Here is a 26,045-nt window from a genome sequence, read left to right on the forward strand (position 1 = left end):
CAGCCCGAATAGTTGTAATTATCTCCCCTAATTTAATCGCCTAATTTGGTCACCTGCCCATCATCGTTCGACCTAGAATACATTGACACCCGCTATTCATAATGGTTTCCTCAACCTTCAAATATCATACCCCAGTGCATTAAATCGATATAAGTTAGATCGTAAACGAAAAGAAATATTTGACCCAAGGTATAAGTAAATGTGCTTTCCTATGCCTTGATACGCCATCCCATCCAGCCCCTTGTTTGCCTCCCATCATTTTGTAAAAATGTCTTTTGAGTATCTCCATCTTTCCCCACCGTTTTCCATTGTCCAAATCCATCCATGTTTCCGTTTCATTCCATATTGCGCCCTCCAATTATAGTAATTAATACAAACAAATGAAAATCTCTTGCCTATGACTATAAACACATTCAAGTAGAGAGTTCAACTGACTGCTTTGATGTAAGATTGATATTTTTCCTCCTCGGTGAGAATTTTTTTCAATGGCAGCTTTGCTACTGGTGGGGGTGCATTTGTAGTTTGCCAGAGTGGTAAATTAGGGTTGTTGGCGTCCGATTCTGGCTGATCTGAAGAATTTGTAGGTGTACCTTCTTTTTCGGGTTCAGTATCCTTAGGCAGACGCATGGCCAATAAAACATATTCGGCTCTTGTCGTGTTATCCATGATATCCTCCATATATCTACGGACCTCATCTGGGGAAGCAACAACCTTTTGTAATGAGTCGAGTTGTTTGCCTTGGTGGGTATAGAGACGAATGGTGACTGGCTGGTAATAATCGAGCTCCGGGTCATACGAGGGGGAATCGCTGCTACTGCCTTTACGGACAATAAGAAATGAGGCTATGACTTGGCCACCGGGAAGATAGTCGAGAATACTGTATTTCGGGAAAAGGTAGCGATCACCGTTACCCCCATTGAACTCAAATACAACACCAGAAATATCTGGCTTAGGTGGAGCTACTGGACCTTTGGATCGAAGGGCCTGAGGCTGCTGAGGTGGTGCGCAAATAGGAGCGGGTGCCGGGGGTGGAGCAGGTTTGGCGACCGGTGCATTTGGTGGTCCACTAAGTTGAGTTGTAGGTGGTGGTGGTTGCGAGTTGGCGTTGATGGGTAATTGGGCGGCAGATTGAGCAGCAGATTTTTGGCGTGCTTTTGATATCGCATTCAACTCATCAATATGATTCTGAAACTGTCTCAGTTCAGAAGATGTCGCTTCACCATTTGCTACGATCCTCATTAAGCCCTTCAACTGCTGATCGGTCGCAGCTCTCTCTGCTAACATTTGAATAACAGGATCTGTACTCTTGTTTGGCTGGGCTGGCTGGACTGGCTGGACTGGCTGCGCTGTGCTAAGTGGTTGAGGTAAATTGGCATTCGGGTTGTTTGGACCCTGTGTAGGAGTTTGTCCACTCATTGGAGCGCTACTCATCGGCGGTGCTTGGGCAGGAAGAGGAGGAGGAGGAGGAGGAGGATTGAGAACCATTGGGGCGGTCGGTGCAGGATGGTTTGGAGCCATGGTGTGTACCGTTGGCTGTGTTGTCTGGACTGGTTTCTGGTGTGCCGGACTAGGTGCTTGTGTGGGAGCAAGTGGTGGCATAACTCCATTTGGAGGACCATATTGAATAATTGGGCGATACATTTGTTGTTGTTGAGTAGGTTGAAAGGCAGACTTTGGTTCCTTAATAGCATACATAGTAGCATCGAATACATGAGGTTCGATGGTGATTTGGCATGTTCCAAGCTTCGTCATTGTATCCTTTCCTGGATTGTTCACAGGTTCTGCAGGGACACCCTTCTTCTTCGTCGGTTTCGTCCAATACTTTTCAAATATACCTTCGCTGACCCATTTCTGTCGTGATCTTTGTAGTGATTCCGCAAGAACTCCGCTGTAAAAATGTTGGTACCAGCTTCAGTAAACTGGGCATCAAGTAGAAAACTTACCTTTCGGAAATTGTTTGGAAATCTTTGGAAGAAAGATTGTCGGATTGAGGCTCATCGACAGTAGGCAAAGGCATGCCGGCAACAATGCTCTTTGGAAGAGTTTCTTCAATGGGTGGTTGTGGAGTTGCTGAAATTGATCGATCTGGAGGTGTAGCAGTTCGTTTTTTGTTTGCAGGCTCTCCTCCACGAGAAGACCTCGCAGGTAACTTTCTCTTTCTTTCCATGATTTTTTGCTTATCCTAAGGAAATTCTGGAGCGTTCAGCTTTTTCTGGCAATGTCCGATTTGTTTGGATACGCGTCTTGCAAATTTTGGGGGTGAAAGAAGGAATTAAATAATGTTGAGTCGAGGTTGTAAGTAAAGTCGTGAAGTGTGAAGTGAAATAAAGCGAGAGTGATGAGTTTGGAGTGAGTGTGGTTCGTTCATATGATAAGCAGCGCCCTGGATTGATACTGGAACATCTTTCTCTCTTAGTCAAACAACCGAGTGATCCTCCATCCGATCCAACCTACACTTTGCAGCCAGGACAACTTCAGTGAGGTTGCGACGACTTTGATAATTGCGATTACTTAGAGAATCACGGTTGCAAGTTAACAAAGGGAAGGGAAAGCCATAGAGAAGGAGAATCGAAGTTTTACAGGAAGATCTCGTGAGTCCTCTATCTATCGATGCTATCATATCATCCCTCTCATACGTACTCCGGACACCCACACAAACATATGGACCTGGGTATCTGTAGTGCGAGGCTGCATGATTCATAGATGCCGGTGTCTAATGGTCAATTCCTTGTTTTTCGTCGGATTTATAGTTCACTCAATAGGTTTCTATTCGTAATCTTATTCTATCACTGACATATCCGCGCGCGGCTGAGGGGAGGGGCAACATCTCTATCTCTCATGGCTAAGCCACCGGGTTGATGTATACTCAGTATTCTCTCCTAGAATCCTGGCGACAAATGATTTGATTACTTCCCGTCATGCAACCAGTCTGACCTTCTTTCCTCTTTTCCTTAGCTTTTCCTGTCTTGAGCCTTTGTCGTTCACAGCATGGCCCCCCTAGCGCCTATCTTCAAGAAAGCATACCTTTCTCTTTTTCTTGGGCTTTCGTTTTACGCTTTAGCATTGCTTGCCTTGACAAATCCATGGCTACAGAGACAGTAAGTCGCGCATTCCAACTCAACAATGCATATGTCCTTCTGCTCATCCTTCAAGTGTTATGTACGTGCACAAGTTACATCTGCCACAGGCCTGGGCAACAGACATAGATAAGCCAGAAAAGTTCGGCTTCGCTAGTCAGTAGTATTAGCCACATACATATCCTCCATTGCTGAATCCTAGCATAGAGAATCAGGTATCGCCATTCAATTTCACTACTGTGGATGGAGAGACTATCTATGCTTGGCATGTAATGCCTCTGGGCCTTTATGCTAAGCATGAATCCGAGATATTGAAGCAACCTTCGGGGTTCGTAGATGATATAAGCCATACGAAGGGGTTCGAACTGTTGAGAGATGATCCAAATGCTCGACTTATTATCAATTGTAAGTCTTGTCCAGGTGATCTATCTTCTTTGCGCTAACCATGAAAGTTCACGGGGTATGAATGGGGGTTTTTTCTGATATTTGAGCCTATCAACTGATTGTAAGACAGACATTTGGAAACGTGGCCCAGGGAGAACGAACAGCTTCATATCGGGCGATGCCTGACGGAAGTACCTCAGATATTCATATTTTAGCCATTGATTATCGTGGATTTGGCCGCTCAACTGGTTCTCCTACCGAGGAAGGACTCATCTTAGATGGGATTTCGGCAGTCGACTGGGCTATGAACATCGCAAAAATTCCATCGTCTCGAATTGTGATTCTAGGGCAGAGTTTGGGAACAGCAGTTGCTTGTGGCGTTATAGATCATTTTGCCACGCAAAGAATCGAATTCGCAGGTGTTGTACTTGTCGCCGGATTTACGGATGTTTCAAACTTACTGACCAGCTACTCCATCGCCGGCTGGATACCAGTGCTGTCACCGTTGCGGCCATACCCTGCGCTGCAAAAACTCTTCATCAGCTATGTGAACGACAAGTGGCCCTCCACCTCACGCCTCACGAATTTTGTGAAAATTAGCAAGCGGGTGCGATTATTTATTATTCATGCTTTAGATGATTACGAGATTCCGTGGTATCACTCACAAGGGCTGTTTGCAGCGGCGGCAAATGGTACCATGGAAAGTGGGATAGACATGGACTTGTTGGAGAAGATGAAAGCGCGGAATACCGTTGATATGGGTGATGGTGCTTTCATTTCGACTTGGAAGACTGGGAATGATAAAATCATTCGACAAGAAATAGTTGCACATGGAGGTAACTAATTATAGACCATCAACGAAGTAAGTTTGCGTTCTTGCTAACCAGATTCTAGCTCATAGTACGGTCCTCACCTACGCGCCTCTATCCCTAGCAGTTGTAAGTTCAATTAGTCCTTTTCCCTTTAGCGCCCCGCAGCATTTTAATATTCGTAATATTCCTCTTCACTTTCTGAACAGATCTGATACATGACATCCTCAAAACCCCCCTTTTGAGAGCCCGACTTTGCTTGGAAGCTTCATTCACTCTCCTCATTTGATCCATAGCCCTTCTACACATTGAAAGCAGGCCATTACTAACTTCCCAACTTATAGTTTAAAGCATTTGGTCTCGACAACGGAGGGGCGATACCATGACGAGCAACCCAGTAGTGATAAAGGTACGGCCAATGTACTATTTAGGTGCCGTTGGAGCTCCATGTATACATAGATTTGCTGTATATATTAGTATAACATAGAAGGTGTCAAGGGGGCAAACAAATGATTTTAATTTCGAAAGATGACGCTACAATAAAGTGCTTTCAGTCCTCGCTTTGCCCAATAGTTTATTGCTCCCATCTATTGGATATATAGTACAGTGATGGTGTATATAGTCTCTATCTGAGCAATGTCGATGGATAGGTAGGTGTGAGCTGAGTAGATATGCGTGCTCTGTGTAAAACCCAAGATTGCTTTACCGCTTCCTCTTTAGTACTGAGTGGGTCATTTGAATTGCCGATTTTGGACTCGTCGGGCTTTTGGTCTTAATTCAAATTTTAGCGTCATAACCCCGCCCCGCTCAAACAAGCTTCCCACTTCCAAATTTGAGAACACCTTACATTCCTATCCAGTATTACATTCCGATTCTTTTCTATACATTAACCCAAGAATGGCAGATTCTGCCCCCGTCGAGCCTAAGGGCAAAGAAATTGTATCTGAAAATACGCCTGAAGATACTTCCTCAACCCAAGCACAAGTCGAATCCGAAAATGAAGAAGACAACGACGAAACAGCCACCGGCGCAACTGGCACACCAGCTACTGGTAAAAAGAAGAAGTCAAAGCGAAAGAAGGTAAAGGCCGCACTAGGAGTGGGATCTTCCTCAGACGGACCAAGCGAAAAGCCCACCAGAGAGGACCTTTCGAAAGCTGTCGCGGGTCTTAGTAAATCTCAAATTCAAGATATCCTCGCATTAAATCCTGCACTCGCACAACAACTTGGTGCTGTAGATGGCGAGCTTTCTTCGAAACAAGCCACAGAAGCTGTGCGAAATCTAAGCTTAGAAGATATCATGACTGGATTGGCATCGAGTGGAAAGAATGTTAAGGAAATGGGCGCATACAAATTTTGGCAAACACAACCTGTTCCTAAGTTTGGAGAAAACTCTGAAATTATTGAAGAGGGTCCATTTAAGATTATTGACGTAGAGCAAGTTCCCAAAGAACCAGGTCCATTGGTATCTGGATTTCATTGGGTGACAATGGACATGACAAGTGACGAGGCTTTGCAAGAAGTTTTTGATTTATTATACGGCCACTATGTTGAAGATGATGAAGCTATGTTTCGGTTCAACTACTCAAAGTCATTCCTCAGATGGTAAGACACAGATGTAACTTTTGGAACGATTTTTACTGACAATTCAGGGCACTTATGTCACCCGGTTGGAGCAAGGAATGGCACGTTGGTGTTCGAGCTACCGTATCAGGAAAGTTGGTAGCCTTTATATCAGCCATTCCAGTCGCACTTCGGGTACGAAATAAGACCCTCAAAGCCTCCGAGGTCAACTTCCTTTGTATCCATAAGAAGCTTCGCTCGAAGAGATTGGCGCCCGTTCTCATCAAAGAGATCACACGTAGATGTAACCTAGAAGGAACATGGCAAGCAATATACACTGCTGGTGTGGTCTTGCCTAAACCAGTCAGTACATGCAGATATTACCATCGATCTTTGGACTGGAAGAAGTTACACGAGGTCAAATTCAGTCCACTGCCACCAGGAAGTACGCCAGATCGACAAGTTCGTAAATTTGCTCTACCATCCAACACATCCACTAAAGGATTGAGACCTATGGAAGCCAAAGACATTGACGATGTCTTGGAACTGTGCAAAAACTACCTAGCAAAATTCGACATGGCGCCAGTTTTCACTAGGGAGGAGATAGAACATTGGCTTTTCAACAAGATTGAGAATCCTGCTGAACAAGTCATCTGGTGTTATGTCGTTGAGGTAATTTTCTATCATTTAGTTCCCATTGCACTGCAGACTAACATATTCTTTAGGATCCCGCGACGAAGAAGCTCACTGATTTCTTTTCTTTCTATTGTCTCGAATCATCCGTCATTGGCAACCCTAAGCACACTAACGTTCGCGCCGCTTACATGTTCTATTATGCCTCGGCCCTTGCTCTTGATTCAGCAGCCTCTAGAGCCGATCTCGGCAAACGTCTTAATGAGCTCGTTCATGACGCTCTTATCATTGCCAAGAAATTCAAATTCGATGTCTTTAACGCGTTGACGCTTATGGATAATACTTTGTTCTTGGACCAGCAGAAATTCGGAGCTGGAGATGGTCAGTTACATTATTACTTGTACAACTATAAGGCGAACAATATCGCAGGTGGCGTGGACAAGATGAATAGAATTCATGATGCGGGCAGTGGAGTGGGTGTCGTTATGTTGTAATTCAGCTAGAGATGAGTCGGAAGGGTTGAAAAGAAAATTCGGCCGAGAGAAGATATGGCATGCCTTGGTAGACAACTCGATATGGTCAAAGACAACCCCTTTTGATCGACCTTTTTAGAAAAGCTTGAAGCTTTCATCATCGATTTCGATTAGAAGAGATAGACGACTGAAATGCATACACTCCGTTAAATAGGTAGACTGTCCTGCTGACAGTAAATATAATAATATACAACGAGTCCTAAATACGCCCATCCTCGCTATAGTATTTACTAATCCTGAGTTCCTAAGACATACGTCTCATGGTTTCATCATTTTGAGGGAAATTATCTTTATTTCTCATCTAAAGTCGAATAGAATGTGTGTAAACAACTCAATCTCTAACTACCAAAGACAACCTTCGCTGATTTGATTTACGGTACTCCCAAATAGGGATTACGCCCTAAGGTCCATTTCTCACACTCTTCGGCTATTCTTAAAGGTGGTTGAGATCTTAAAATCTTCTGACTGTATATCATCCTGTATTTCTTTCCTGAACCGATTTCATTTTCATAATTTTCATTTCAAAATCTTTTTCTATTTGACACATTTATCATTAGCTTTATTTTTATTAGTGAGATTGATTTTATATATTTCTTGTCATTTTCCCCACACCTTCAAATCGACAACTACTTTTGCCCTTCGTTGTTAGAATATAGGGTAGGATAAATCCATACTTCTTTTGGAAGAAACTTCAATTGCGAAGTGCGATTCGAAGTAAGATATCGTCTTAAAGATACTCATGTCGACAAGTCAGTCGTTGAGCATGTAATGTTAAACTTCATTGATTTCAGCTCTGCTCTGATCAGAGCCACATGTTGGGAATTAGCGGTCGTGTCTCGAATCATGTAATGTATGGCTTAACGGGTAAATTTTATGAATGATATGGGACAAAACAGGATGAAGGTAGGTAGTTGCGATGATATACAGATGCGGATTCGGGGTGAGCTGAAGCTAGGAACTAGTTATCAATACTGATACTTAATACATATGCAGCACATCCGAACATGTGATACGCCTCTTGATTGGAATTATCAAACTGAACTAACTTCATTATCAAGCGATTTAATTTGGATCCAAGAACTTGGTAGCAAATCAAAATGACAATGCTAAACAGTGGGCTCTAACAATGAACCGGGCCTTTGATGGATTGATCCGGTGTCTGGTGTACCGGAGGTGCAGTAAATGATCTTAGTATGCCTTGGTGAAGATAGTCTCACAACTGCTGAATTGTTTACTTGGGTTCATCAGCAATTATTCATGGCAATAACATAAGTTATAAATGAGTCTAAGAATCCTTTTCGTGATTTTAAGCTCAAACGACATGGATGGTAGTGAGTTCCTATCCCCGTCTTATGCATCCTCAAACGTACTGCTTGATTTTGATAGTTTGCTATATTTACTCCTGGTAGCGTTGAGCCGGCAATCATTATCTGCATGCTCAAACTACAGCCAAGCTTAAAATTTTAACACCCGAGTATCTCCACGCGCGCGAGAAAATCTCCTAATTCCCGTCTTCGAGAGATCCTTTGCACGACACAGCGATCGTAAGACTTACTCCTTGCTCACTGTCGCTATAAGTATAGCACAGATCGTAGATTGCGAGATAGAGACGTGCGAGCTACGGAGAGTAGCCAAATCATCGCATCACGGACGAATAGCGTGGATTCCGCATTTTGGATTGTCTATCCTGGTGTCCCGCGTTTACTGGCTCTGCGGTTCTCGGAATTGTTGGAAAGAGGTTGGACTGAATGGCATACAAAAAGGTTTAGATATGGTTGCTGAATACTTTGCTCAAGTCCACAAACGAATCACTATTTTGGGAAAAGTAGATGAATCCCGCGGACGTGGTTTGATCAAAATGTATGTACAATTATCCACGATGGGCTTGTTACCATCAAATAAATACAGGAATCATACCCCTCCTAACCCTCACCCTTTTCCTCTACATATCCCCCATTCTCACAAGGACATGGTCCTTACACCTTAAGACATAGAAGGAACATTGATCTCGGCAATTTTCCAGATCAAACCTCCCTGCTCGCTCGTAAGACCAGTGTATGTAGTTCCTTGACTAACTCCCAAAGTCGATCCGAAGTTTGGGTCCGCAGATGCAAGCGTGATAGTCGTGTTGAGATATTGTTGCTTGGCAACTGTCGCCGTGCAACCATCATTGCATTCTGTGCCGGTTCCCCATCCAGTCATAAGTCCCGAGGGATAGGAGAAATAACTTAGCGCTGCGCCGGTTTCTCCGTTCGTAACAGTTTGTGTCCAGTTACCAGAGGTGGCATTGTATCCATAATCGATCAAGACTTGATCGGTTCCAGAAACTGGAGATCCTGCGCCGTCTAGTTGTCCGAACCAGCCGAACAGAGAAGCGCGGACACACCATTGGCCCGTAGTGGCACCACACCAGTCGTTGGAAGGCCAAGATTCGAGAGTGGTTTGAATGAGATCGCCAGTACCGTTGGACATACCTGGCCAGAGGAAAAGCTCGCCAGTTTGTGTGGAAGGTGCGGTTCCTGGAACGAGAGTAGTGGTGGAATGGAGAATGTGAGAGGTAGTAGGACCAAGAGAAAGCGCACCGCCCCAGTTGTCGCGGCGGAGTAAAGCTGGTGCGGCTTGAACAGCTGCCGCAAGAGCGGTGGTGAGGATGGTTGAGGTGTACATGTTTGATGAAAAACGAATGAGTGACTATTTAAATGAGTGGAAAGGCTTTGCTGGTAGTTGAAGGCACGAAATAAAAGACTGTGGTGATTCTAGAATGAAGAGTTGGGAGAGTAGTGAAGTTGGCGATGCTTATATACCGGCAACTTCTAAATGCAAATATCGTATTTACACTTCAAGAGATTGTCAAACATAGACACCTTTGTGCCACTAGAAGCCCTGGATACATTGTTCTTGTCTATTTTGGACCCACAAGACCCCACGTTTCTGTTTCATGTACCGGCGAACAATCGTTTAGCGAGTATTCAATTTATGATGGTATGATTCTTAATAAGGTCGCGGATCAACCCCCTTTTAGAAAACAAGGCTTGTTACCCTCAACTACTATCTTCCTAGCCAATATACTTCTTCATATGAACATATTGGCAAAGGAAATACAGTTTGGTGAACTTGAGTCGACTTCCTGCAGGCTAAGGGGCCCCTGGCTCATTGAAATACAAGCAGCCAAAGTGCCGAGTATTCCCCCACTTTATCTAGCACTAGTGTGTTTGGCATTGAAAAGTTCAATTTCCCTATTGTCCGAATTACTCAATAATGTTTCTCATAAAAGGTTTGCCGATGATTCAAAACTTGGGAATACTTCCAGAACAACAGCTGATAATAATATTACATCATGGCCAATTCCTCACTTAGGCGGCAACTTCCTATTCAACCTACCAATTTTGCAATGTGCCTCGGTGGTTATTGAATTTTCCGTGCTGGGGTAAATACTAGAACAAAGCTGTAAAAAAGGGGGCTGTCTGTCATTGTAGACCTATCATTTAACCAATAAATCATGCATTTAAGCAATAAGTTATGCTTGAATGAATACATCCGGTACTCCCAAGCAAAGACGTCACAGAATTTATCTGTCTACCTCATCATGTTGATTGGACTTCATCAAGGGACAAAACTCCCTACCTATGATATACCAACGAATAACTTGTTCTTTCAAGGATAGGGTGGAAGGAAAACCCCAACAATGTCGTGTAACTTTCCATCCGAAAACACGCTGGGATTTGCGGAAAGAAGATACCACCAATAGTTGAATGCACAATCGATTGGCCTATTGTACACATCAATTATCCGCGATGGATGTAATTGATACCGACGAAAAAGATGATTCTGCATATAGGTCTGGCTGCAAAGCTCATACTAAAGAATGAAACAACTGGGAGATGAAGGGACAATAGGTAGGCAGAAACTCCCTGACATGGGAATGAACACAAAAATGCGGAGAAGGGAAAAAACAGCTATTTATATCAGATATGCCTACAGTTACTGCCTTCTTTTATTGTGATGGAATCAGGTCAAATGTTTGTATAGTAGTCCACTGAACGCACCGATGCTACACCCAGTATATCAGCCTTCGTAGAGAACAAGATCTGCGTAGTGCGTATGATCAAAGTAAACATCAACATCTTGATATCCGAGGGCGCCCAACATTAATGACAACATCACAAGGTTTGTTGTTCGTTTGAGGAAATCGATAACGAGCTTGCAGCACTTGCGGATTCGCAGATTATTCGCTCGACATTCTTCGAGGTCTAAGTGATGATCGGATTGTCAGAGCAAACTTCGTTTCACTTTGAAGAAAGGAGTACGAGGTACATATAACGAGTTGACGAGCTCTGTTCTCTCATTAGTTAAAAAAAGCAAGCTTTCCCATTGTACCGGTATGGTCCTCATGTGAGTTGACTTTTCGTGTCGCACGGTCTTTGGAAGTTGGAAGTTGGAAGTTGGAAGTTATTGATTGCTTGGTCTGCAGCGAAGGTACATTCTAGCCAGATGAACAAATGAGTAAGTACCTACCTACTCTTTAACAAACTAGCATGTATGTTTAAAAGGAGATGGCAGCGATATGAGTTTGGTAAGATAAGATGCCTTTTCTAGCTCTAGCTCCAATCTGCCGTGCTTGAATATCACGGGAAGACCCACAATTAGAGATCTTTAGTGCGTCACGCCATAACCTCCGCATATTCATACACATCATGATAAGGAAGATCACATACATAGAAATAACAAAGATTGGCTATGATTGTTGGGATAAATGAACCTTAAGCCTCGGTCTCAATGGCGATTGGCAACAAACGAGCTTTAAAGATTGCGTGACAGTATATCCATTATTCCGAATTCACGAGGAACTAGAACGAAATTAGAAGATGATTCAAGTGAGACTGAAAATCGTCGATATCCTCAACTTGGTCGAACTTTGAGCGATTAAATTGAGCAGGAAACAATTCAACGAACTTCCATTCTTCGAGAAAGAAGATGACTTCGACACAAACATATGCACCAGCATCTGTTAATCAGGCAATAACACCCCCAAAGACTCCGGAATCTTATGGGTATCAGAAGGTCTTTCACAATTGGCCTGAACCAGAGAGTGAGCCCGAAGGTATCTATTTGCACCACGAGACAGAAGTTCCCCGCCAGGAATCCGATTCAATTCATGATTCGATTCTAAACAATGCGTCGCATCAAGAAGTCTTACTCTTGCATGGCGCAAAGCAGAGATATACCCATGCAGCAGAACAACCAATACCTTCCTTAAAGGATGATAGAGAAATGCTTGTTGCAGTGGAAGTTATTGGTCTGAATCCAATTGACTGGAAGGCTCCGTAAGTACTATTCCATTCATTGATAGCAAATGATACCATTTAGTTGACCATTCATGGTAGCGACTTTGGCTTTGGACTGCCTTCTCTCCCCTGCATAAGTGGCCGAGACTTTGCTGGAAAGGTGGTAAAACCACCCCAAGCAAATTCCAGATTTAAACCTGGAGATACTGTAAGAATCTATAAATGCTAGACAAAGCAATTGCTAAGAATTCTAGGTCATGGGAATTTCCACTGATTATCGAGATTCTCGGAAAGCTGCGTATCAACAATATGCAATTGTTTCAGACTTCAATGCTTGCAGGCTTCCTAGTACCGTAAGTCCAATTGGTGCCGCACCACTTGGCGTCGCCTTTGTTGCCGCAGCCCTCGGGTTAGGTATATGTTTGGGAGTAAATTTTGCCAATTATGAAGATAAACTTCAAGGGCCAGATCTTTTCCAGGCAATCCGCTCCATACCTAGAGATTCTATTCCGCAGGATGTGAGAGCAGAATGCTTTGATAGTATCCGAGAAGATGAGAGGCCTCAACCTGGGGACTGGATAGCGATTTGGGGAGGTGAGGCAATCGTTGTAAGACTTTGGATAAATGCTAACGGTTGCAAGGTTCATCTGCTACTGGATGTTGCGCAGTCCAACTTGCAAAACTGGCTGGACTTAGAGTCATTGCAGTAATAGACGTTGCCCGAAGTGGTGAACGTATGTTGAAACATGGTGCAGATCTCTTGGTGGATCGTTTTGACACTGAAAGGGCGATATCGATCGTCAAAGGTATCACAAAAGGAAACCTCCGCTTTGGACTTGACACGAGAGGGAAAGAAAGTACAGCACTTCTCGCACAAACCATGCGTTCAGCGAATGGACTAGAGGGGAAGAGAGCGCATCTTGTTGGCTTGACGGGATTGCCAAAGGAACCAACTCCAGGAGTGCTATATCATTCCGTTCCCATTAAGACATTCCATGAAGCACCGAATATTGGTGAAGGGCTGATGATTTGGTTGGAAAGACTATTTGAGCAAAACAGGATAGCGACCCCTGAGATTGAGGTCGCACATGGTGGGTTACAAGGCATAAATGCAGCACTTGATAGACTGAGAGACGGTTCAGTAAATGGTCCAAGAATAGTTGTACCATTAGAACTGAGGAGCTAAGAAGCTAAGAAGACAAATTCATATATATTTGATGAGATGATGAAATCGATGTTAATATGACGCGCCGACATCTCAAAAGGTTCGTTGGACGCGGAACGTGGAGTGGGTGGTACCTTTGAAAAAAAAAAAATGGATTCAAGATTAGATTAGATTAGATTAGATTAGATAAGAGTTCCTCTACTAGAGGTTAGTGTATTTACCACAGCTTCCTCTCCTGAGCGAGTCTCTTCAGCTTCTTTTCTCTCCATCGTGACAAGATTTGTCGATGTTCCATGATATCCAATTTGATAATGCCATTGCCACTTGATCTCTGAGTGTACTCGCCTTTGCTCCGGATCACCGATGTTCAATTATCATGATTGTTATTATGATGGTCTTGTCGATCAATCACTAGTCTCGGCTTGCAGCAGGCAGAGCTCTTGCACAAGAATTGATGCATATTGCACCATCCATCGCCCAGGATACCTATACATACTTTTCTCCCACGAGAATTCACGTCCTGCGCAACCAAAAGTTTGGTTAAATTACCGACGGAAGGTTTTGTGCAGCTTTAATATGATGCGAGTAAGTGCTCATATTGACGTTGGGGAGTATCAGCTTAGCTACTTAAGAGGATAGCTACCTAGCATTTCTTTCTGTTTTCATCTAGGTACTTTCGTTCTTCACTTTTTGTCTTTCTTCTCTAAGCAAAAGCAATTCACATCGTCTCCTACCTCTACATATAAGTATGTCGACTACCATCACAATCAGCAGCAATAGTCCAATTGTCATTCGCCATGATGGACCACCTAATGGCCATACCAATGCACTAACCAATGGATGTGTTAATGGCGACAGTCATAACAGATTCATTGAATATGACAATAGTGTCACCACGAATGGACACAATGCGCACTTCACTGCCGAACCAGGACTTAATGATGCACCAGATCGTGTCAAGTTCGCTTATTGGGTCCCAAACGTTTCGGGTGGTTTAGTTATATCGAAAATCCCCCAGAGGACAAGGTACTTTTTGATATTCAGCTGGGAGATCACAGTCACTAAAGTTTGATAGTTGGGACTACGAATCGAATGTGAGATATGCGCAGACTGCCGAAGAAGTTGGGTTCGAATTTGCTCTCACTCAAATCCGATTCATGGCAGGATACGGAGCTGTGAGTTTCTTAAATACATTGTTGGCACACAAACTGATGTTGATTGTTTGTAGGATAACCAGCATGAATCCGTCTCCTTCTCACAAGCACTTCTCCATAATACCAAGAAACTGAATGTCATCGCGGCCTTATTACCTGGACCTTGGAATCCAGCTGTCGCCGCTAAGCAAATTGCGAGCATCGACCATTATACAAATGGGAGGATATCTGTAAATATTGTGTCTGGTTGGTTTAAACAAGAGTTCACAAGCATCGGACAATGGTGGCTGGAGCATGCTGAGCGATACAGACGCAGTAGGGAATTCATCGAATGTTTGAAAGGCATTTGGACTTCCCCGAAATTCTCATACAAGGGCGATTTTTACCAATTCCATGATTATCCATTATCACCAAAGCCACTCAATTTACCAGGTCGACCACATCCCTTGGTCTTTCAAGGCGGAAATTCAATCGATGCTCGGGAAAATGGAGCATCGGTATCCGATTATTATTTCATGAATGGCAATACCCTTGAAGGATTCCAAGAGCAAATCGCCGATGTCAAAGAGCGAGCGCGGAAGCTCGGTCGTGAGGACAAGATACACTTTGCTGTTAATGGCTTTGCTATCGTTAAAGAAACGGAAGAAGAGGCCATACAACTACTCTCCGAAATTCAAGGCAAGGCCGATAGAGAAGCTGTGAATGCCTTCTCGGATGCAACCAAACAAGCTGGTTCGTCGACAGGGAATAAGAAGGGCATGTGGGCAGATAGCAAATTTGAGGATTTGGTGCAATACAACGATGGGTTTAAAACAAAATTGATTGGAACAGCTGAACAAGTTGCCGATAGAATTTTGTTGTTGAAGAGCTTGGGAATCGATATTGTTTTAATTGCATTTTTGCATTACGAGGATGATATTCAGAACTTTGGTGAAAAGGTTTTGCCATTGGTTCGAAAGCTGGAGAGGGAAGGAAGAGGAAAAAATGCAGAGGATGAAATTTTAAGGACTGGAGACGTTTACCGCGCGAAACGGTGAAGATTAAAGTGCGATATATACGCAGAACCTGTAAGGCTCCTTATACTTGACATTCTTTTGAGGCATTGGCTAACTTTCAAGAGTAGAGCCAGGACAGAGTTATGAAAGCTCTAGAGAATCTAAAGGAACCTCGACCTCGGGAATGTATGTATAGGGAGTTTGGGGTGGTTATACAGTAACCAATTGGATTTCCTCCAAGTTTTTGATCGAATCTGTGGTTTTTTTGTTTTTGTTTGTTGGAATGTTTATGACCAGAGCCGCGTATTTTTGCGGAAACCTTTTTTCTCGTTGCACACCATTTCCGAGGTGCATTCGTTGTTGAAAACGTTCTGAAGGGATGTTGTTGGTTCTTTTAATTGTACATATCTAGTTTGAATTAATACCGTATGTCATAGTGAAATTGGTCAAGTCGGTGGAGAAGTAGCAATTTGGAAGTTCGATTTGTTTTGGATCAAGATCAAGACGATGCAGAATTGCAATCGAGGTATCAATATAAGAATGAAGAGCAACTTATTCGGCTACACGACTATCCGTAACCAACAACTTCATTTCCGAACATCCGAAATTGTCGATCTCCCAAATATCCACTGTCGTAAAAAGCTGTTTTCACTCACAAATGGGTTGTCGGAATAGAACAGAGGACGAGTCGAATCGACGTCCTATAGTAAAGCCAACGAGATTGCCTTCATAGCTCGCAACGGTGCCTCAGCAAACCTTTTCATCTTCCCAAACACGATAAAAACAAAGATCAAACGATGTGATAATGATTCCACGAGCCACACATCTCTTGGTTGAGACAAAAGATCTAGATGCATCTAGGGTGGCACAGATATTAATTTATATGGCAGTGCTTGTTTGGTCTGTCACTTTAACCTTTCACCCCCCATACGTGCATCTTCCCTGCCGAGAATGAGATGAACAGTGAAGTTTGCACGTGAGGAATGGAAGTGATTTGATTTGACTTGATTTGGTGGTTCATCTATTAGACCTTTTTTTTTCCCGGACGCTCATGATGTGTGGGTTATTTACTCCTTCGTATCTTTTGGGTTCGATCGCTCGGGGAGAATATCGACTTCGTATTTTTCTTTCTTTTTTTCTTTTTCAGCTGCGATTTAGAGTTGTGAATTGTGCTTTAAAGTTATACTTTCTCATCACCACAGTCACAGTGACAGACAGTGACAGACTCACAGCCAGACAGGCAGGTACGCGGCGTACCTTGCGGGTGCCAACTTGTCTGAGTGGTCGTCGAGGGTGTCCAAAGTCTAAATAATGGATCGCTCGATCTGTTGGGGATACGGTTGAATTGCGCACCGAGATTCATCGTGGAGTATGGAGCTTTCAGGGTGTGATATCGAAAGTTTAAATGGTGGATGAATCTCCGTTTCGAGATGGGAATGGAAAAGTATATATTTTTTGGGGTGGTGTTTTTTTGGCTCTTTGCGTGAAGAAGCTTTTCGGGGGGGGAAGGGGGGATTTTGCTTTTGGACTAGCAATTGTTCGAGACTTGTTGGCCATGGGTGGTGGAACTTTCCCTGGGTAGGGTTGATATGATGTGATATGATATGATATGATATAGGTAGGTATGTATGTATGTATGTATGTATGCTTAATTGAATAATGGGAGGGAGGATTTCCAAGGTTGGGTAGATTAAGGGGCAACGGCTGAGCTGGTTGGTCGGCTGGGAGGTAGCTATCCGACGGTTGTGGCTGAAAAGAAACGGGAATCATATCTGGGTATCGTTTCAGAGGGATTCAGACAGACAGACAGACAGTCAGTCAGTCAGTCAGTCAGTCAGTCAGTCAGTCATGATTTAAGTATGATCTGTATGTGTGTATGTATGATCTGTATGTGTGTGTGTTCTGTATGGTGTGTGTATGTATGTTTGGTATGTACAATATGTATGGATTACACACATTCTCCAATTAATTAATATATCGAGATTGACCTCTATAGTAACCCAATCTCCAGAACGCAATCCCGAAATCAATTCATCAAAACAAAAGACAAAAAGACAAAAGACGAAAGATTCAAGCCAACGCCACACCACTCACTCACTCACTCACTCACTCACTCACTCGATCAATCTCGGATTCCTAAAATTGCGAGAAGAAGGAATGTTTACATACCTTGGTAGGTATCACAGCATGTCAGCGCTTATCATCCATCCATCCAAGTAACAATCCTGCCCCGCAAAACCATCGTTCAAACCCCTGAGAGCATCATTTCAATTATATTAATTAATTTTTCAAATATGCATCAATTCTCATTCTTATAAAACATATCAGCTTTCCTTCTTCTCTTTTCCTTACCTTTACTCTTCATCACATTTCGATTCGAGATCATTTGATTTTACCATCTAGTATAGAAGCTTTGGTCTTTTACACGCTCATTCTTTGTATATATATACACCAGTTCTTTTGAAAAGATATATATCATTCATACACAGCCTTTACCGTATCCATTTACCGTATATTCTCATTCCTCCAAACAACCCCTTACAATCAATATGGTTTTCTCAATCAAGAACTTGGCTACTGCCACTGCCCTCCTCTCCGTTGCTCAAGGAGCCGTGATGGGAAAGCGTTCTCTTTCGGGTCAAGCTACTACCTACGGTGGTAACACTCAAGGAGGAGCATGCTCCTTCTCTACCTATACCCTTCCATCCAATCTTTTCGGTACTGCGCTCTCTGACTCCAACTGGGCTACTGCTTCAAACTGTGGTCGTTGTGTTTCGGTTACGGGTCCCTCAGGCAACTCCATCACTGCTATGGTATGTATCCTATATTCCAAGATAACAACTCCAAAACTAACAACCCTCAGATTACTGACGAGTGTCCCGGCTGCGGAACCAACCACTTGGATCTCTACCCCACCGCCTTCACCTCCCTCGCCCCCCTCTCTAAAGGCATCATCGATGTAACCTGGGACTACGTAGACTGTCCCATCACCACCCCTCTCCAACTCCACCTCAAAGAAGGTGTCTCGGCCTACTGGTTCAGCATGCAAGTCGTCAACGCCAACGAGGGAGTTTCCAAGCTCGAAGTTTCCACCGACGGCGGATCCACCTGGCAATCAACCACCCGCACCACCTACAACTACTTCGAGCACTCCGCTGGCTACGGCTCTAAAGTTAACGTCCGCGTTACCGGTTTGAGCGGAAAAACCGTCACCGTTAACAACATTGCCGTCACTGCTGGAAATCTCGTTACCGCGAGCGGAAACTTGAAGTCGGGCACTGTATCAAAAGCTCTTGCAACAAGTAGTGTTGCTGACGAGGAGGCAGCTGCGGATGATTCCACTACGAGCGCTACTTCTGCCGCAGTTGTTACACCGGCTTCTTCATCTGCATCTGAAGTTTCTTCTACTCCTGCTGTCGTTGCACCAGTTTCTTCCTCCTCTACCTCTTCTTCTTCCATCGCGGAAGTATCTACCAGCGCAACTGACATCGTCCCATCCGCAACCGCCACACCTTCCACCACCAAGAAAGCCACTACCACCGCATTGGCTCACACAACCAAAGCTAGCGCAACCCAAAGCGTTGTGTGGGTTGACTCTGACGAGTGCGAGACTTCCTAGAGTGGACATTGCTCCTCGAGGAATCTTTCGTAGACGCGAAGGATTGAGGGCGTTATTCATGGTTTGGTGAGCGAGATGGCTTCATGAGCTGATGAATATGTATGGTTTGGAGATGTAACTTTGGTTATGTTTATATTTGTGTTTGTGTTTATGGAGGATATGAGATGGGATGGATGGGATGGGATATGGGAAATGTGTTTTCGATGTATATATTAATTTATTACATAAATAAAAAAAGAAAAAGATTTTGAAGGATGAATTGATTTTTTTGATTTTTTTGGAGAGTTGATAACAATGGTTACTTACTTACTTGACTTATTTGCGACAATGTGCATCTATATCTCTGGAATCACAGCTCTTCTCTTCTCTTTACTATCTAGAGTCTCTCATGCTGATATATCTAAGATTACAGATGTTGATAGATAGATAGATAGGTAGATATCTTTCTTGAATCAAATCATATCAAATCATATCTAGATACTAACTAGTAAGCACCCACCCAACCAACCCAGACAACCCGCGTCAAGTTAAACTTTATGATGTACGTCCATGAGCGGGAGCGAGCCGGGGATCATGATCAGGAGAGGGGAAGAGAAGGGAAATATGATTCGTTATTTGCTGCTTGTGGAATATGGAATATGGAATATACACGGCTTTACTATATAATATATATGTGTGTGTGTGTGTATGAGAGAGAGAGAGAGAGAGAGAGAGAGAGAGAGATTGAAATTGCTAGAGTTGTTTTATGTGGCTTTATACATGTTGCTTTCCTGTACGATATAATAGTGATGGTGCTGGTGATTTTGCCATGTCAATTGTAAATGTAAATGTAAATGTGAATGTGAATTTGTGTTCCTAGGCCTCTAACCAATCCGGATGAGCTTGCAGATGAAGGAGCTCGAGTGGTGTGTATTTATTCCCTGAATGATAGGATATGATTTGATATGATGTTTACACGGAAGGATTAGATATTATGTATTTAGAGCGTGGAGCGCGGATCTTAAATCTTTTGTAGTTTCCATCCATCTAGCTATGAAGGGAATTGTGCATTATGGATTATGGGTTACGAGTTCAGCAAGATGGGATGGGATATATGTATGTATGCATATGTATGCATATACTTCCTCGGGTGTAGAGCATAGCATAGCATAGTGTGGTATAGGTATAAAGTCTACCTACCTACCTGCCATTAATATTACCACACCGAAATGCAATCTCAAACAACGACAACAACCACAAACACCATCCATCAAAATATAATCAAGTAGACGAGAAGAATCTACAAATATCCTTCTCCAGCACACGGGAACAAGAATCTCACACGCGAATATTTCTTGGCGGTGAAAAATTACAATCCTATTCCTATTCCAATGAACAGTGAAAGTGGCAATTTCGACTTTTTTTTTTCATTCCTAGAGGTTGGGCTTGAGTTTGGTATATATGTGGATCGAATCGAATCGAGTCGGTTAATAAGGATTGGATCAGATATCTCTAGTTGTGCGCTTACTTGATATTTGGATATGATATGATTTGAGTTGAATGGAAATGAAGATGGGAATGGAGATGGAAATGTATAATTTATAATATAATGTAATGAGATGAAATGAAATGATTTGTTTTCTCATAAAAGATCTTTCAGAATGATAGTCACCTATTTCCCTCAGTACCAGCGTCAATAGCTTCTAGATTGTTTCTTAATTTCGAATGCTGAGTCTCGAGGAGCTTTTTCTTTCCTTTGTAAGTAGATCAGTGCGTATATAGTAGTAGAGTTGTTTCCTGGCTTAGAGAAAGGAAAGGAGAAGTAGAAGATTTCTTATTCCTCTTATAATTACTTATTCTTATGAAATTCTTGAATGGAAATCATTTGTTAATTTGTTCCTCTCCCTGTGGTAGCAGAATCCGCGATTGACGAAGTGGCCGCTTTGTCAGCCCCAGAAAATATTCAATATTTTTATAATACATTGAAAAAAGCGTTTTTAAAGTATTGATTAGGGAACTTTTTCTTTCATAAATGATTAGAAATTTTTACTCCAAAGGGATTTAATAAAATTCTTAAATTCTAACTTGAATTCTAGTTTAAAATAATCAATACTTTATTTATATTAAATTCGATTAATAATTAAAATGAATATAAATATATAAATTAAAATTAAATAAATAATACATATAAATAATATATTCTATATAGTATAATATAATGATAAAACTTCTGATTAAAGAATAAATTGAAAATGAAATAAATGATTATCCCTTTTAAACTTTCGGCTAATACCTTTTTTTTTCTTTCTAGTTTTTACGCTTGCTTTTCCCCTCCTCCTAGCTTTTACACTCGTCCCCCCCTTTTCATCTAACTCTTACACTCACTCCCCTTCCATCCATCTTCCTAATATTTATCGAATTCTGAAATCTCTAAAGCTCTTCAGGATTCCCATTTTCTTTTTTTCTATTAAAAGTCAATACTAAACAAATCTCATTCTATACCAATTCCATTCATTATTAATAAATAGACTATATTATTATTAATAAATTGAATATATCATAAATATAATATACATATAAAAATTTGTATAGGGATTTATATTGAATTTCTTTTCGTCGAAAATATTAACTTTGCCATCACAGGGTCTGTTTCTCTATAACATTTGTGATTAATATAGGTATATATACTTACAAAAGATTTCTATGATTAGTAAGTCCCTAGGGACTAGCTCGTTATCGCTTAACGTAGAAATCATGTATTTATGATATCCTCACCTAGTTCCACGGTCCAGATATGAACATTGATATGAGCTAGATACTTCCTTATTATCGACTCCCACTCACCTCTAGGGTAATGAGGATGAAACGGTGGTGTTGATGCAACCAATCAACTCTTTACACAAGTAGCAGGTAATCATTTGTGGGGGAGAGATGGGATGTTCTTCTTTGAAAATTCTCAACCTTTCTGTGCGAATTTTGCGCTACTAGCTCTCGTCCGCTATGGTGGTGAAAAGTGTTTAGTGTAGAAACTGTGAGGATTTACATAGAATCTGGATGATTATTCATTAGGAGAGGAAACTGGAATACATACAAACAAGGAGAGAGGTGGAAGATATCTCCCCGGCATTAGAGTACGGTTGCCTAAGCACACTTCTATTGAATTTTGAATTTCACGCGATTCCAAAAAGGGATACATGTTTAACGGCACACAAAGAGGATAATTAGTTCCGGGGTAGAGAATCCACTGGGTGTCTAACTCAGATGACTAGAATAGGGTAGTTAGTGTTACAGATATTCTTCACATTGTCAATATATATCGGAGATGCCTTGATATAGCAAGGAGAGTATGTTAGAAACCAATGATATTTGTCTAAAGATCTAGAATAAGGTACAGAAGAAGAGAATGATAACTTCCAAGCGAGAAAGATAGAAATGAGATTGTATATACATCGGCTCGAAGAGACATCACAGACAATTTGTTATGCTCGCAGTGAGTCCTTACTACTCAACAAAGGCTTAATACAATGGTCGCAGTGAGTCCTTACTACTCAACAAAGGCTTAATACAATGGTCGCTTGTAAGCGTCGAAAGTGTAGTTCCAAGTATCGTAAGAAGCTTGGTCAAAGACGCAATCCTGGGTAGTACCATTGTTTATCCAGAGAGGACGAAGAGGCCAAGCACAGATTTGAGCGTTGTCACCTTTGTAATCACCAGCCAAGTGGGTAGCATTGAGGGTTACAGGAACCGTGCCATTTTCCACCCACTCAATCAAAACCTGCAAGTTGGTTTGAGGGAAAGGACCATTCTCCTGTTCGCTGTTGATGGCGCAGTGAGCGGCACCCGGAATCATGTACAAGCGGTACCATTCTTTCAAAGCTTCAGTGCTCTCGTTGAAAGATAGACCAGGATACATGATGCTGCGGACAGACTCATAGTAGTGAACTGAAGAAGCGGCAGGCACACTAGGATCGGATTCACCGTGGAAATGAAGAATTTTACCTCCGTAGTTGTAGATATCAGTGAGATCCGGGTTGTTGGTCTGGAGCGAATCCTCGTATCTGGTCCATCCTTGAACCATCCATTGCACCAAGGTATCATAGGTGACATTATCCAAAGTAGAAAGGTTATCAAGATCCTGTAGCTCAAGGAATCTAGCGACCCATTCACCACCAGCTCCAGCAATGCTGATTTCGTATGAATCGGTATCGGAATTGTAAGTGGTTGCTGCATCATCGAAATCGGCAGATGGTTGATATGAGAGATAGGCACGTCGACCTTGAGAATCATGTAACCCATCGAGAATGGTTTGAGCAACTGCTACTGCCTCGGCTGATACAGTTCCATTTGCAGCTGGATTGGTAGCTCCTCCTCCCATCATCTGTCTCTTGTGCTTACCGTAGCCAAGGCCAATGCCACCACCGGAGCTAGCGGCACAACTGTAAGGCAAGCCGATAGTTTGGTTGATATTGTATTGAAGCTTGCAAAGGTCTGTTCGGGCCACCACACCGTCAACCTTGCCATCAAGGGCGTCGCAGTTAGAGATGGTTTCGTTGACGATTAGTTCGAGCTCGCATGATGATGGGTAATAATCAAGTGTTTGCTCGACAACATTCGAGAAGAGATGGTTGACTTGCTGTTGACCATATCGGAAAGCTGGTGCACCGGCAATAATGCCGTCATATATATCACCCCAGCGTTGAGCTTGACTCCACCCTTCACGACCACCATCGGAACAACCTTGATAATAAGCGTAGAGCTTATCATCACCCATATCGTAAAACTGCTTAGTGAATTCTTTCCCAAGCGTAGTTAACTCGCCAATAGCTTGATAACCAAACATGTAAGTGGGCTCCCAGTTGATTGTACCATTATCGAGAAGAAATACGGAGTCGAACACAGTATCAAATCCACCGTCAGTGAGACCAGACGCGGCACCATACATAACACCTCCGACAAGGTTAGTAGTACCCGAATTGATGCTGTAAGCCATTCCACCAGATGAGAGCCATCTGTTCTGGAAGTTCTCTGGGGATGGCAACCAGAGTGTTAGTACCACATTGTCCCCACGACCATTGTGGGTATAAGCGAAAGTTACGTTGCAGAAATCGACAGTAGCATCAGGGAAGAAAGTTTGCCCGCTGACAGAAGTGTTGTAGACGACGTTTGCTGTAACCGACGATGGGATGACGGAACTCCCTAACAACGTGCCGTTCGCGGGTAGAGCCGCTTTAGCGACGGCTGTCGTGCAGATGTCGGTCAGAGATTCTGCAGAAGCGGTCGCAGCAGCGCCTGCTAGTGCGAAGAGGGACTTGCGCATTTTAAAGAGAGGAAGATCCTGTATGAAATATCCAAATGAATGAAAGTAAAGATTGTGTTGAGCCTCTAGCTATCGAGGAAAGAACGTAGATGTAATGAGAGGAAAGCTAGATCTCTTGTTGAAGCTATTCTTTCAGTTGCAACGAAAGTCTTTATACTCCCCTAAAGGTGTGATAAAGGCTAACGAACAGGATCGTAGCAGGGGCATTTTGTCCAGTGAAGACTCTTCTTTCTGCTGTGGACTGAACAGACGCGTTAGAGTACGTATACTTCATTTAAGACACAAATAAAAGTATACTAGATTAATGGCAAATGGCATCAATTTTGATAAGCAGGAACAAGTCTAGATTGTAATTATGGCCCCTATGACGAAACTTTTCTTTGGCTATAGGTACCCCTGGGCGACAAGGCTACTGTAAACATGCCATCGGAAGTTTTGGGTGCTAGACAACAGTCTGACTCCGCATTAATTTATAGTCTAGTTCCTGCATAGAGGCTCTCAACAGGAAAGTCTAATCGGGACCTTTATAGCCCACAACCCTCTATCTTAATTAAGTACAAGCTGCCATGCGACTGATTCTGTTAGAAAATTTAGTTCAAGTGATTTAGTAAGATCTTTTTTCCCAATGTGAAACCCTGAATACATGCTTAATATTATTTTGTTTCCATAGGGTAATGCTCCAAAAGCTTCCTCCCTCGAAGAAATAAATTGCTTCGGGAGTGTAATTTTTGAAAGTCTTCTTGTTGGATGTGCACAAATCGGTGCCAATCGCACCCTGCTCACTGTCGCTTAGTCACGTGTACGTAGATTACGCGTACGTCCACTAGCACATATGAGGCCCGAGTTCTTCGGTCCCGACGGACTGTTGTAAATTTGTGGACGAGGTGTACTGCGGATCAATGTTCCTGATGAGTGGTCAATCACTACACAACCAAAAATTCTAACCCAAACCGTTATTCGCGAGTGGGGTTTCGAATTCTACTAGTCCGCTGAAAATGCTAATGCCGGTGCTCGCATTTAGCTTGGTGTCAACGCTTAACTACGAGATAGAAATTGACTGGTTACATTCTCTAGCAATGGAGATATACTCACAAATATTTATCTATCGTTGAGGTATATTGCCAAGGAAAGTTCTATAATACGGAGGTTCTGTGGCACATTAGTGATTGCCACAGGTCTCAGTCACTCACTGCCATGTGGTCAATTACGAAGCACAATCTCGGAGGTATTATGAATTTATGATGTCCGTAGCGTATTTTTGTATTTTGTTTTGAGTTAATTAGTTGTCTATTCATTTCTCCAAAAATACTTCTTCCCAACATGGTATGCTCTCGAGGCTACTAGCAAATTTGAAGAACAGTCGAATGTATTAATTTGAATCTTTCCTATGCAAATATCCCTGTAGTAGCAAAGTTAATACTTTCAACAAAAAGAAATTCAATATAAATCCCCATACAAATTTTTGTATATACATTACATTTATAATATATTCAATTCGTTATTAACGATATAGCCAATTCGTTCATAACGAAT

The 26,045-nt window shown here is 42.5% G+C and overlaps 8 protein-coding genes across 10 annotated transcripts; 5 read left to right on the plus strand and 3 right to left on the minus strand.

The window, feature by feature from the left end:
• Positions 1 to 13: 13 nt before the first annotated feature.
• Positions 14 to 2,289, minus strand: BCIN_01g02400 (hypothetical protein). The gene is made up of 2 exons (XM_024690306.1): positions 1,944 to 2,289; positions 14 to 1,888 (listed from the first exon to the last, which is right to left on the minus strand). Exons 1-2 carry the CDS (start codon positions 2,165 to 2,167, stop codon positions 427 to 429), a joined length of 1,686 nt encoding a protein of 561 aa, XP_024546074.1. The 5' UTR covers positions 2,168 to 2,289; the 3' UTR covers positions 14 to 426.
• Positions 2,290 to 2,404: 115 nt separating this feature from the next.
• On the plus strand, positions 2,405 to 4,856 carry BCIN_01g02410 (hypothetical protein). Of its 3 annotated transcripts, none has more exons than XM_024690309.1 (8): positions 2,405 to 2,591; positions 2,814 to 3,098; positions 3,154 to 3,233; positions 3,285 to 3,482; positions 3,530 to 3,537; positions 3,592 to 4,297; positions 4,356 to 4,399; positions 4,615 to 4,856. In XM_024690309.1, the coding sequence occupies exons 2-8, from the start codon at positions 2,989 to 2,991 to the stop codon at positions 4,654 to 4,656; spliced, it is 1,188 nt and encodes a 395-aa protein (XP_024546075.1). In that variant the 5' UTR covers positions 2,405 to 2,591; positions 2,814 to 2,988; the 3' UTR covers positions 4,657 to 4,856. The 3 variants fall into 3 exon arrangements, with proteins under 3 accessions (XP_024546075.1, XP_024546076.1, XP_024546077.1); XM_024690308.1 differs by having other exon boundaries at positions 2,956 to 3,098; XM_024690307.1 differs by lacking the exon at positions 2,405 to 2,591 and having other exon boundaries at positions 2,671 to 3,098.
• A 214-nt stretch (positions 4,857 to 5,070) lies between these two features.
• Positions 5,071 to 7,210, plus strand: Bcnmt1. The gene is made up of 3 exons (XM_001548481.2): positions 5,071 to 5,874; positions 5,922 to 6,504; positions 6,558 to 7,210. Exons 1-3 carry the CDS (start codon positions 5,168 to 5,170, stop codon positions 6,957 to 6,959), a joined length of 1,692 nt encoding a protein of 563 aa, XP_001548531.1. The 5' UTR covers positions 5,071 to 5,167; the 3' UTR covers positions 6,960 to 7,210.
• A 1,560-nt stretch (positions 7,211 to 8,770) lies between these two features.
• BCIN_01g02430 (hypothetical protein) lies at positions 8,771 to 9,755 on the minus strand. Its single transcript, XM_001548482.2, has one exon. The coding sequence runs from the start codon at positions 9,663 to 9,665 to the stop codon at positions 8,982 to 8,984; it is 684 nt and encodes a 227-aa protein (XP_001548532.1). The 5' UTR covers positions 9,666 to 9,755; the 3' UTR covers positions 8,771 to 8,981.
• A 1,939-nt stretch (positions 9,756 to 11,694) lies between these two features.
• On the plus strand, positions 11,695 to 13,633 carry BCIN_01g02440 (hypothetical protein). The gene is made up of 4 exons (XM_001548483.2): positions 11,695 to 12,322; positions 12,383 to 12,491; positions 12,538 to 12,877; positions 12,925 to 13,633. The coding sequence occupies exons 1-4, from the start codon at positions 11,973 to 11,975 to the stop codon at positions 13,467 to 13,469; spliced, it is 1,344 nt and encodes a 447-aa protein (XP_001548533.1). The 5' UTR covers positions 11,695 to 11,972; the 3' UTR covers positions 13,470 to 13,633.
• Positions 13,634 to 14,001: 368 nt separating this feature from the next.
• Positions 14,002 to 16,147, plus strand: BCIN_01g02450 (hypothetical protein). Its single transcript, XM_024690310.1, has 4 exons — positions 14,002 to 14,474; positions 14,524 to 14,623; positions 14,677 to 15,669; positions 15,726 to 16,147. Exons 1-3 carry the CDS (start codon positions 14,197 to 14,199, stop codon positions 15,637 to 15,639), a joined length of 1,341 nt encoding a protein of 446 aa, XP_024546078.1. The 5' UTR covers positions 14,002 to 14,196; the 3' UTR covers positions 15,640 to 15,669; positions 15,726 to 16,147.
• Positions 16,148 to 17,970: 1,823 nt separating this feature from the next.
• BCIN_01g02460 (hypothetical protein) lies at positions 17,971 to 19,470 on the plus strand. The gene is made up of 2 exons (XM_024690311.1): positions 17,971 to 18,410; positions 18,461 to 19,470. The coding sequence occupies exons 1-2, from the start codon at positions 18,147 to 18,149 to the stop codon at positions 19,214 to 19,216; spliced, it is 1,020 nt and encodes a 339-aa protein (XP_024546079.1). The 5' UTR covers positions 17,971 to 18,146; the 3' UTR covers positions 19,217 to 19,470.
• Positions 19,471 to 22,628: 3,158 nt separating this feature from the next.
• On the minus strand, positions 22,629 to 24,586 carry BCIN_01g02470 (hypothetical protein). The gene has a single exon (XM_001548487.2). It carries the CDS (start codon positions 24,510 to 24,512, stop codon positions 22,755 to 22,757), a length of 1,758 nt encoding a protein of 585 aa, XP_001548537.1. The 5' UTR covers positions 24,513 to 24,586; the 3' UTR covers positions 22,629 to 22,754.
• Between the last annotated feature and the right edge of the window lie 1,459 nt (positions 24,587 to 26,045).

This window comes from Botrytis cinerea, chromosome 1 (assembly GCF_000143535.2).
Source record: "Botrytis cinerea B05.10 chromosome 1, complete sequence".
NCBI lineage: Eukaryota > Fungi > Ascomycota > Leotiomycetes > Helotiales > Sclerotiniaceae > Botrytis > Botrytis cinerea.